The sequence below is a fragment of the Lipotes vexillifer genome, unplaced genomic scaffold, assembly GCF_000442215.2.
Source record: "Lipotes vexillifer unplaced genomic scaffold, Lipotes_vexillifer_v1.1 scaffold1011, whole genome shotgun sequence".
Taxonomy (NCBI): domain Eukaryota; kingdom Metazoa; phylum Chordata; class Mammalia; order Artiodactyla; family Lipotidae; genus Lipotes; species Lipotes vexillifer.
This window is the reverse complement of record NW_006787698.1, coordinates 5,571,880-5,583,542: the sequence shown is the minus strand read 5'-3', so window position 1 is coordinate 5,583,542 and position 11,663 is coordinate 5,571,880. Positions and strand designations below refer to the sequence as shown.

Genomic DNA, 11,663 nt, shown 5'->3' with positions numbered 1-11,663 from the left:
CCCCCCCCCCCCACTCCCTGACCCTCTGCTCAGCTCAGCAGTGAGACCCGGGTGAAGAAGGGGCAGTACCTGCAGCCCGATGATGTTCCGCCCTTCTCTTAGCTTCTCTGGCTCAAATTTCCGTTCCTGCTTCTCTGCGTATTTCACTCCCACGTTCACCTTGTTCCCTTTCGTCTTGGCCTGGGGAGGGTGAGGGAGGCAGGGACTGACAAGGAAGCCCTGGGCCACACTGCCCCCTCGGAGACCCTAAGCAGCACTTGCTTTCCCCCTCCCACCCACGCGGGGCTCAGAGGGCACAAGTGGCCCCACCCGCATCCCAGCCCTGAGCGCCCACAGCCCCCCGGCCCCATGCCCACCCTTCAGCCACACTCACCATGCTGGCCAGGGCCAGGAGGGTGGACTGCACTTGGGTGTGGTTGGTGTTCTCAAACAGGTCGTTGGCCTCAAAGATGTCATGGGGCCTCACCCCGTACTTGGTGATGGCCTTGATGAAGTTGCCGATGTTCTCCAGCTGGGGGGGAGCCGGTGGCAGTCAGGGGTGGGAGGGGAGTGGGGATCTGGGTGGAGCTCTGAGGGGCTATGGGCCAGGGGTCGAAAGAGTTAAGAGAGTCTGGGCTCACCTGGTGCCAATTCTGGGTGGACTCATTGACCTTTTTCACAGAGCCTGGCTGGAGCTTATTGATGAACCTGCAAGGCGCAGGGGAGGGCACTGAGGACGGGGACCCCTACTGCCCCCACCCAAGCCCAGCCCAGCAGGACAAGGGGTCAGGATGCTGGTCAGTGGGAGCTGTCCTTTGTTCTGTTTCCCACTGCAGTCAGCCCCCAGCTGCAGCCTCACCACAGACCATCTGCACACACAGGCAGGACCCAGATGGGAAACCAACCCCGGGGAGCTAGACTCGTTCAGGTCAGAAAGTCTCCCGATGGAGGGTGTAGGGGAGTCTCCTGGGTGCACCTGCCTCGCTCGTGACCATGTTTCAATCTCCTTTTGCGAACCGCTACACCTCGGAGAGCCCGCAGCTCAGAACTGGGGCCTCTTCTCTGGCTACACTCACCCCCTTGATCTCATCCAGTCTCTTGGCATTTTATTTTTTTTTGGCCACGCTGCGCGACATGTGGGATCTTAGTTCCCCGACCAGGGATCGAACCCGTGCCCCCTGCAGTGGAAGCGCAGAGTCTGAACCACTGGACGGCCAGGGAAGTCCTCTCTTGACTGTAAATGCCATTCATATGCCATCAACTCCCCAACATCTTCCTGCAGCCCACCTCTTACTCTCCACTCCAGCTCCCCACATGGGTGTCTCAAATCAAATTCACCCTACCTGGACTCCTGACACCCACTTTCCCCCACAGAACTCCCTCCATCCTCCCCGGCTCAGTAAACCCAGCCCTCCAGGTCTCAGACAAAGCCCTCGGCTGCCCTTGACTCTCCTCTCCCTCTCTCTCACCCCCACATTCCATCCCTCAGCAATTCCTTTTACTCTGCCTCCTGAAGACTTCCAGAAGCCCACCTCCGCCCTGCTCTGAGCCACCAGTGTCTCTTTCCTGGGCTCTTGCCTTGACCTCCCCTTGGGCTCCCAGCTTCCACCTCATCCCCTCCAGATGCTTGTCATCCCATGGCTAAAATGGCCTTCTTAAAACAATTCCGTATGGTTTATCATAGGATATTAAATATAATTCTCTGTGCTATACAGTAGGACCTTGTATCACTTTGCTGCACAGCAGAAATTAACACAACTGTAGATCAACTATACTTCAATTAAAAAAAAAAATTTCCAGTTACTCCCCAGTTCAGAGCACTCCCATGGTTTCCTGTTGCCTTGAGAATAAAAGCCTAACTCCCTAGTATGAAGGATGAAGAGGCCCTGTACCGTCTGGCCCCCAGCTAACTCCCTCCACTTTCCCTGATCACTGAGGCATGCTCCCACCTCAGGGCCTTTGCACTGGCTGTCCCCGCTGCCTTGCCCACTCTTCCCTAAGATGTCCTGCCGACAACTTCCCTCACTTCATCCAAGATTCTGCTTCAATGTTACCTCTTCAGAAAGACCTCCCAGACCATTCTGTACAAAGCAGCAACCCTTCACCCCATGCCCCCCACCCCCCCATCCTTCCCAGCTTGACTCTTCCTCATGGCACTTCCCACCACAGGCAAGTATGTGATTATTTCATCAATTACTTGTTCAATCACCCCCACCAGGACTAAAGCTCTGTAAGCGCCCCAAGTCGAGTCTGTTTTGTTCACTATCCCCAGCGCCTAGACCTGGCTGGCACACAGCAGGTGCTCCATAAATGCACCTCCTCCATAAATGGGTGGGTGGCCCTGTACTCTTTAAGGCCTGGGACACCAGACCATCCCCCAACTCCTTGGATATGGTAGAACAACATCCCCCAGCCCCTCTCTTTCCAGCAGCTAGGGCTTGGTAACGCTGTGCCTTCGTGAAGCTTCCCTAGCACAAGCTCTGGCTCTTAGGGTCACCCTGCCCTGGGTCAGACTCAGAGAAAAAGACAGGACCCCAGCTGGGCTCAGGGCCCTGCCCAGAAATAGGGTTGCAGTGAAATCTAGGAGGTGGAATCTGGAATCGGGGCTTGGGAGCTGTTGAGGGTTTTCCTCTCCCTCAGTGATTAGGTTCTGAGAGGGGGAGAAAATCAGGGCCCACTTAAATTACTGTGGCACATCGCTCAGGTCACCAAGCCAGCAGTGGACAGCTGATGTGGCCCAGTGCCTTTTCGCTGTGACCTCCCTTTCTTGGGACTCTAGAGACCATACATGTGGCTGCCCCGTATGCGTGGCGGTTCAGACTCTAGATTCGGAAGTCATTTCTGTTGGAACAGCGTGGGACTTTGGGCGACGTGTTTTACCTGAGGCTCCGTTTTCTTTACTGTTAAATGGGCACTGTGGTTATCTTTATATCTGATACCTCAAAATAAAGGTATCAGATATAACATGCCCAATCCAGCTCTGAGCTCTTGGTCATTTGAGGGGCTCAGGTAGTAGAGATGAGGGGTTGGGGGCAGCCCAAGGCAGAGTCTGGGCCATGAGCGCCCCACTCACTCGCAAAGAATGATGCCATCTTTGAGGCCGTCCATGAAGTTGTTGCCAATGCGGCGCCCTGTCACCCCCTCGATCCACTCTCGCAGCTCCTGTTCCCGCTGGTGGTCGTACTTCTGGGCCAGCTGGCGGTGGGGGACACAGAGAAGGTGGTGAGGACGCAGTGGGAAGCAGGGTTGGCTCCCAGGCCCAATCCAAGATTCCCTAGGTCTGCTCTCTTCCCTCGTCCCTTCCCAACTAAGGCAATTCTGTCCCAACGTCCAGTTGAGGGGGGTGGGGGGGATGTGCTGAGGGCCAGTGTTGAGGTGGCACCTGCCCAGGGGCCATTCCAGGCATTCTGAGGTTTGGCACCACCGAATGTGGATTAAGGGGTGGAGAAAGAGATACTCAGAGCTGGGGGGCGGCGCCTGGCCTCTTGGTTCCCCCTCCAGACCAAACTTGGGGTTTAGCTTCCCCTGGCCCTGCCCCCCTCCTGGGAGCTTCAGGCAGGGGAGGAGGAGCCCTAAGGAGGTTCCCCGGATGCCGCCTTGCAGGGGACAGCTCTGTCTTACATATCTGTCTCAGTGTCTCTCAGGTCCTCATCCCTGGGGCCCCCTCTCTGGCTCGGGGCGAGGGCCTGTCTTTGCCTTACTCCTGGCCCCGTGCATATCTGTATTTCTCTGTCTCTCTCCCCATGGCACGGTGTCCTCAGTCTCTCTCCCAGCTCTGTCTGTCTTTCCTAGGCCCTGTCATCCTGTCCCCATCTCTTCGTGTCCGAAGGGGTGGGCCTCATAGCTCGTCCATCTCTGCTTTCATCGGTCTCTCTCCAACTCTCCGACTCCAGGTTCCCTGCCTCGGGCGAGGATGGGGCTCAGCCGTCTCTCCGCTTCTCCATCCCTGTCTCAGTCTTATCTTGCTCCAGGCTCGCCCTCCCCAAATGTCCCTCTCAAGTCTCAGGCTTCCAGTATCTCTGCGTCTCTCCCCCACCTCTCCTCTCCCACTTTGCTCCCCTCCGTTTCCCCAGAACTCTCTACCCCAGCCCAGACAGGCTCCGGGCCCCTGGAAGACCCGGTCGCCCCTTCTCCTGGGGGAGGGGAAAGAGGAGGGGACGGCCCCCTCACCTGGCCCCGGCCTTGCCGCCCCCCTCCCCATCAGCCCGGCTTTATAAAGCAAACCGGCCCTTATATAGCGCGGCCCCGCGGGCCGGGCTCCCGAGGCCGCCTTATATGGCGCGGCGGCTCCGCTCGGCTCCCGGGCCGGCGCTGGGGGGAGGGGGGGCGACGCTGGGATCTGTCTCCTGCCCGAGCACCCGTCCGCTACCCGCCCCCTCCTCCAGCCCCGAGGATCCCCCCGACCCAGGTTCCCAATCCCAGCTCCCCACTTCCTGCCTGTGGAACCCTGGGAAAAGCCACCCTGAGCCTCAGTGTTGCCCTCTGTCAAATGGGGCTGGGACTCCTCCCTGGGCAGTGCTCAAGGGATTGTTCCAGTGGTTTGGGGACTTCAAGCTCGCTGCCCTGGAGAAGCTGATCCCATGGGGGACGCGGGCCGCAAGTTCAGGGGCCTAGTTCTGAATCTCTCTTATATAAGACCTGAGCTACTTGCCTCTTCTTTCTGAACCTCAGTTTACCCATCCATAGCATGAAGGCGATGTCCCCATGTCCTCCCACCCCCCAGAATTAGGAGACCCCTGCTTTGTCCCTAATGCCCACTCTCTGCCTATCCCCAGCTGTCTCCGTTTCCTTCACAATCTCCAACATCTTGGGCCCTCACCCCCCAGGAACCCCAGCTCTGGAGCACTCCGCAAATTCTTTGTCGGGCTAGGGGGTGTGGGCAAAATCAAGTCCTTCCTCAGACCCCCAGAAACAAAAAGGGTTAACAGGGGACTCTAATCAAGTGGGGTTTCACAATGGGCCAACCGCCTCAGTTTACCTGTGACTGCCTGCATGCCCCCCCCATTTCACACCCCAACAGGAGCTGAGGGCTCTGGGATGCTCAGGCCAGGGAGGAAGGCAGCCCCTTCCCCATATACTCGTCCTTTTTCTCTCTCAGGTTCCAAGTCATATAGGATAGGCAGGAAGGGGGTCCAGGGAACCCCAAGTGTGGGGCCTCTGGCCTGGCAGGGCAAGTGGGCCAGGTCGTGGGGAGGCCCTCCAGCCCTACCTTGTTCTTGACCTCAGCTGACAGCCCGTAGGCGGGGCCTCGGTTGAAGTGAGCAGAGGACATGCTGGCTGATGGTGGACAGCGGTGGCAGCAGCTGAAGCTCCGTCTGCACCCTCTTCCCTCCTCACATGTTTTTGAAGCTCGGGAGGCGCCCGGGCCTCTTCCAAGGCCGTCCCATTGGCCATAGAGGCCTGCCAAGGGGCGGGGCGGCCCCCACCTTGGCCAGCCCCCCTTCGTGATGTCAGGGCCTTGGTATTGGGAGCTGATTGTGTCATTGTTTCCACCTAGGGGGCAGCCTGGGTTATTCATTTTTGGGGCAGTGGGCAGCTTGGCTAGACAGAGACCAACCTTTCCCCACTCCCCACTGTTCATTAGGCCTCTGGCTGGGTCTCCTAGTCTCTGTGTCTGTCTCTGAGGCCATCTCCCCAGATCTCTGAGGTCATCTTTCTTCTGTCCTGTCTTGAGGCAGGACTACCACCTGTGGTAGTTTATGGAGCACCACCCTGGTTTTAAGTCCAGACACCAATAGTCTATAAATGTAGGCCAGCCCCTTCCCCCTCTCTGAGCCTCTGTTGCCATACCTGTAAAATAGACTAATGATAGTGCCTGCTCATGAGGGTGTTGTGAGGATCAGAAGAATAATGCCTGGGACTTCCCTGGTGGTCCAATGGTAAAGACTTTGTGCTTCCACTGCAGGAGGCACGGGTTCGGTCCCTGGTCAGGGAACTAAGATTCCGCAAGCCGGGTGGCGCAGCCAAAATATAATGCCTCCAATATGCCCAGGGCAGTGTCTGGCACAGGGAAGGACAGGGAATAGCAGTATTTCTGCTGAGAACCTGGCACCCCACTTCTGTCCCCTCCATCCCCTCATAAGGACCTGGGGGAGCAGAGACCCTGGATCTCACCCTCCCTATCCACCTGTGGGTTGCCTGAACCACGGAGTGGCTGTGTTAGTGGGTTCCAGGCCATAGACACCCACATATATTCCTGTCCCAGCCAGGCTGGCCTGGAGGGAACACCTGCAAGCAGCCCTGCCTGTCCAGATCTCACCCCTGTACCATAGGGGTGGATGACATGCCCACGTCATTGCCATGTATGTTTAGGCCATGTTAGTGACACGTGGATAACATGTCAGCAGCCATATCATACACTAATGATACGTCAAGGACATACAATTAGCTGGCCACATGCTAAGGGCACAGCCGTGATGTGCTGATAATGACAATAGCCCTTATGTTAGGCCCTGGTCCAAATGCTGTACGTGTATCCACTCATACATACCTCACAACACCCTCAGAAGTGGGTGCTGCTATTATATGCACTTTACAGATGCAAAAACTGAGGTATCGGGGTGTGGAATCCCTTTCCCAGTGTCACACAGCTCACTAGAGACAGAGCAGAATTTGAACCCGGACCTCTGCCCCTAATGCTAAGAGGCTAAGGCAGGGTTTCTCAATCTTGCTATTGTTGACATCCCGGCTGGATCGTGGGGGCGGGGGTCCGTCCTGGGCATTGCAGAACTTTAAGCAGCATCCCCAGCCTCTACCTACTCAGTGCCAGAAGCAACGCCCCCCCTCACCTTAGTCTTTTTTGTTTTGTTTTGGCCGCACCGCATGGTATGTGGGATCTTAGTTCCCCGATCGAACCCGAGCTCCCTTGGTGGTCTTAACCACTGGACCGCCAGGGAAGTCGTTCCTCCCTTCCCCCCGCCCCACCTTAGCCTTGACAAACAGGAATGTCTCCAGAGGTTGCCAAATGTCCCTGGGAAAGCTATGGGGGTGAGGGGTCGGCAGCAGATCGCTCCCATTTGAGAACGACTGGTCTAAGGCAACTACCGACAAGTTGATAAAGTGTAATGGTATATTGAAGATACGCTAAAATACATAAAATGAGCGAACAATTAGCTCCTACTACGTACTGAGTGCTTTGGATCTGTTAACTCATTCCTCACAGCAGCCTTATAATGTGGGGTCTAAATGTTGCACAGAGAGGTGAAGCCGACTGCCCGGAGTCACACAGCTCCAGGGTGGCTGAGCCAGGATTCAAACTCGTAGGTTGTTGGATCCTGCCCACGCTGAGCGGCCCGCAGCGGGCTACAGGTCGCTACTGCGCATGAGAGGACCCGCGCCTCGGCTAGCTCTCGGCCGGCGCCCCCTGGCGGCCCAGGAGGGCGGGGGCGGGGCCTGGCGGCATCCAGGCGGCGATGACGCAACGCGCTGACTCATTCAGCCCCGCCCCCCGGCCCGCTGTCGCTTGGCCATTTATAGAATCCGCGCCGGCTCTGAAGTCACTGCCCAGGCACGACGGGGGCGGGGTAGGGGAGCACTTGGCTTGCCCCCAGACGGGGCAACCCGGGGTCTCCCTAGGGGGTAGCCCTTTTTGGGTCCGTTTGTCCCTCCAGTTCTGGGTCGGTGTCTATCTCTTGCAATGTCTTTTGGTCGTTCTGTGCCCGTCTCTCAGCGTCGCCTAGCCTTTTTCTGTCTCAGCCTTTGCCTCTCTCTGCGTCTCTATGAATCTGCCCATCTCACTGTCTCTGTCTTTCTCTCTGTCCCCGTGTCTCCTCTCTCTTTATCTCGCCGTCTCTGCGTCTCAGTTTCTGTTCCGCGCCTCTTGGTCACTGTTTTTCTCTGTGTCTCTGTATCGTCTCTGTTTCTGTCTGATGGATGGGGGTAGAGGCGGAGAGAGGGGACTGATCCCATCTCGAGGCCCCAACCCCAGGGGACTCCCCCATCACTGGCTGCCCGGTGTGCAGACCCCCCACTCAGCTCCTGTTTGGCGCTTCCCAGGCCGCAACCCCTCTGTGCATCAGTTTGCCATCTAAATGAGAAGGATGGGCTTTAGTAAGGAAGAGAGTTTCTTTTCTCAGAGTCCAGGACAGTCATGAAAGAAAAGCTCTGCCTTTCCTCAATCTTATGAGATCCCCCAGAAACTTTCTCTCAGAACTAACACACACACACACACACACACACACACACACACATCTGTGCCTGTGTCCCGGAGAGTCTCACCCCCTTCACTTGCCTATCTTGGCAGACCGTGTCTGCCAGCACCCCCAAACCCACCCCCTACCTAGCTCTCCTTTCCCCAGATGGCTTCTGTTTCTGGAGGGCTCACTCCATGCCAGGCACTGTGCCAGGCACAATCTCACTTAATCCTCACCACCACCCTCTTGAGAGGGGAAGTCTTAGACCCCTTTTTTTGGGGGGGGCGGGGCGGTGGGGCATGTGGGATCTTAGTTGCCTCCCCAGGGATCAATTGGAGCCCCTTGCTTTAGAAGCACAGAGTCTTAACCACTGGACTGCCAGGGAAGTCCCTTAGACCCTTTTATAGATAAAGAAAAGGTTCAGAGAAACCAAGTCACTCTCCCAGGGTCACGCTGCTTCTGCTGCTCCCACATCCTTCCACATGTATTTCTTGAGTGCCCAAGCACACTCTCATCTTTGTAGTCCCTTCCGCCTCGACACATTTCCACAAGATGCCTGTGAGCCCTCTCCCTCATTTCCTCTGCTCAGATGTCCCCTATTCAGAGAGGCCCTCCCTGACCACCTGCTCTAAAATAATGTATCCCATACCCCCAGACTGTGAGAGGATGGGCAGGAGGGAGCTATTCACTTAAGTGTTTTCACCTGACAGTGGATACGTATGTCTGCCTCCATAAAAACTGCCATTTGAATAAGTGATTTTAAAAACCCCCTCGGGGCTTCCCTGGTGGCGCAGTGGTTGAGAGTCCGCCTGCGATGCAGGGGACACGGGTTCGTGCCCCGGTCCGGGAAGATCCCACATGCCGTGGAGCAACTAAGCCCCCGCACCACAACTACTGAGCCCGTGTGCCACAACTACTGAAGCCTGCGTGCTCTAGAGCCCGTGCTCTGCAACAAGAGAAGCGACTGCAATGAGAAGCCCGTGCACCACAACGAAGAGTAGCCCCTGCTTGCTGCAACCAGAGAAAGCCCACATGCAGCAAGGAAGACCCAACGCAGCCAAAAATAAATAAATAAAAATTTTAAAATAATAATAAAATTTAAAAAATAAAAAGCCCCCTCCACAGGACTTCCCTGGTGGTCCAGTGGTTAAAAGTCCGCGCTTCCACTGCAGGGGGCGCGGGTTTGATCCCTGGTTGGGGAATTAAGATCCTGCATGCCGCATGGTGTGGCCAAAAAAAAAGAAAAAAAGAAAAATAAAAGAGTGGCCCGGATTGGCAAAAATCAGAACACCTCATAACAACAAATGCTGGGGAGGCTTAGGGAACATCTTTGATGGGCATGGGCAGTTTGTTGATAGCTTTCAAAATGGTAAGTGTCCTTACTTTTTCTGGTGGTTACTTTTACGTGTCAAGTCAACTGGGCCAGGGGGTGCCCAGATACTTGGTCAAACATTATTCTGGGTATGTCTTCAAGGGTGTTTTTGGATGAGATTAATATTTGAATTTTCAGTCTGAGTAAAACAGATTGCCCTCCCCAATATGGATGGGCTTCATCAGATCAGTTGGAGGCTTGAATAGAACAAAAAGGCTGATTCCCCCGTCCACTAAGAAGGAACTCCTCTTGCCTGACTGCCTTGAGCTGGGACATGGGTCTTCTCCTGCCTTCAGACTGGAACTGAAACACCAGCTTTTCTTTGGTCTCAAGCCTGCCAGCTCTTGGACTGGAACTTACACCACTGATGCACCTGGTTCTCACACCTTTGTTCTTGAACTGGAACTACATCATCTGCTCTCCTGGGTCCCCAGCTTGCCAACTGCAGATCTTGGACTTGGACTTCTCAGCCTCCATAATCATGTCAATTCCTTATAATAAATCATCTCTCTCATATATATCAATATATATATGTATATGTACATACATATTTTTTTGTTTTTCTGGAGAACCCTACCTATGTAATACACCTTCTGAACCAGCAAATCTCTTTTTTAGAATATTCCTAAGAAGTACAAGTGTAGGTATGAAGAATCACATTTATTGCAGTGGCCTTTTAATAACAAGTCACCCTGTAGATCTATCAACAGGGAACATGTGAGATAGACAAAGATGACAGCAGAATATACGGCACTTTGTTTCAATTAAATAAAGGCACTGTGGTGCTGTGGTTAAGACTGTGTGTGTGGGGGGGGGCTCTGGATTCGTATTCCATGGGTTTGGGGCATACCCTGGTGCTTCCTGGCTGTGTGATCTCAGGCAGGTGTCTTAACGTCTCTGTGGTTGAGTTTCCTCCTCTGGAAAATGAGCACATTAATAGTGTCCGCTTCAGTAGGCTTGTTTCTTTTTAACTTTTTCTTTGGAGATAATTTTAAGCTTACAGAAAAGTTGCAAAAAAATAGCACAGAGAGTTCCCAAATACCCTTCACCCTGCTTCCCCTGCTGTTGACATCTTACATAACCATAGTACGCTTATCAAAACTAAGAAATTAACCTTGGCACAATACTATTAATAAACTACAGACTCCAGTTTTTTAACTCATGTCCTTTTTCTGTTCCAGGACCCAATCCAAGATCCCTCATGGCATTTAGTTGTCATGTTTTCTTAGACTCCTTGGTCTGTGACAGTCCCTTAGTCTTTCACGACCTTGACACCTTTGAAGAGTACTGGTTAGTAATTTTATAGCCTGTCTCTCAATTTGGTTTGTCTTGATTAGAGTGGGGATTTTGCATTAGTGAGAAGGATCCTGGAAAGGTGATGTTCCCTTCCCATACCAAGGGCTTATGATGTCACTATGACTTATTGCTGGTGATGTTAATCTTGGCCCCTTGGTTAAAGTGATGTCTGCCAGGACCCTCCACTGTGAAGCTGCTATTTTCTTTGAGTTGTTTTGAGGACTGCGTGTTAAAGGGTCTACATCAGGGCTTCACACATACAATTGTGCTCTGTGTTTAAAAAAAAAATACCCCCCCCAAAAAAAGTACATGTCTGTGTTTGAATCAACTACTTCTGGAAGGATAAATTAGAAAATGAGAGCTGCAAATGCCTCACTCGGAAGAGGAACAACGGGAGCTCTAAAGGCTGCGGCCAGGTTGGTGAGCCCACCACCGCCCACGCGTGCCTTCACCCAGACCCAGCTGAGCAGATCGAACTGCGCCTACTTATAGCTGGGCACGCCCAGCAGAGGGCAGTAGCACTCCCAGCAGCTGCCCACGTAGCTGTCAACGTGCTGGGGAGGGTGCGCAAGCCCTCCTGGACCGGCAGTTGATTGGCTGTAGCGCCTCTTAGTTCGGCCAATCACAGGAATCTCGATGGCAGATGTGCTGCGGCTGCGCAGAGTCGTGGAGGCATCCTAAGGGTGGATGTGAGCATCTTTCTGTCCCCCTGCCAGCACCCTGTGTCATGGAGGCCAAGGGATTGCAGAAGTGGCTTTATGCGAGCGGAGAAACATCATCGCCTGGAGCCTCTGCCACTGCCAACCCCCCATTTTATGTGCTAATCTGTTGGGGTAATTAATAGCCTAAAACCAGGGCTTTCTGGGGGAGCCTGGGAGCCCCAC

At 54.4% G+C, this 11,663-nt stretch overlaps 1 protein-coding gene across 1 annotated transcript in view; it reads right to left on the bottom strand.

The window, feature by feature from the left end:
- CNN1 (calponin 1) overlaps positions 1-5,378 on the bottom strand; it is a 7,266-nt gene extending 1,888 nt beyond the window's left edge. The window contains exons 1-5 of the mRNA XM_007460714.1: positions 5,189-5,378; positions 3,053-3,174; positions 621-687; positions 374-511; positions 70-180 (exon numbers count right to left, since the gene is read on the bottom strand). Coding sequence (XP_007460776.1) covers positions 70-180; positions 374-511; positions 621-687; positions 3,053-3,174; positions 5,189-5,251 — 501 coding nt within the window. The 5' untranslated portion in view covers positions 5,252-5,378. The remainder of the gene's footprint in view (positions 1-69; positions 181-373; positions 512-620; positions 688-3,052; positions 3,175-5,188) is intronic.
- Positions 5,379-11,663: the final 6,285 nt, after the last annotated feature.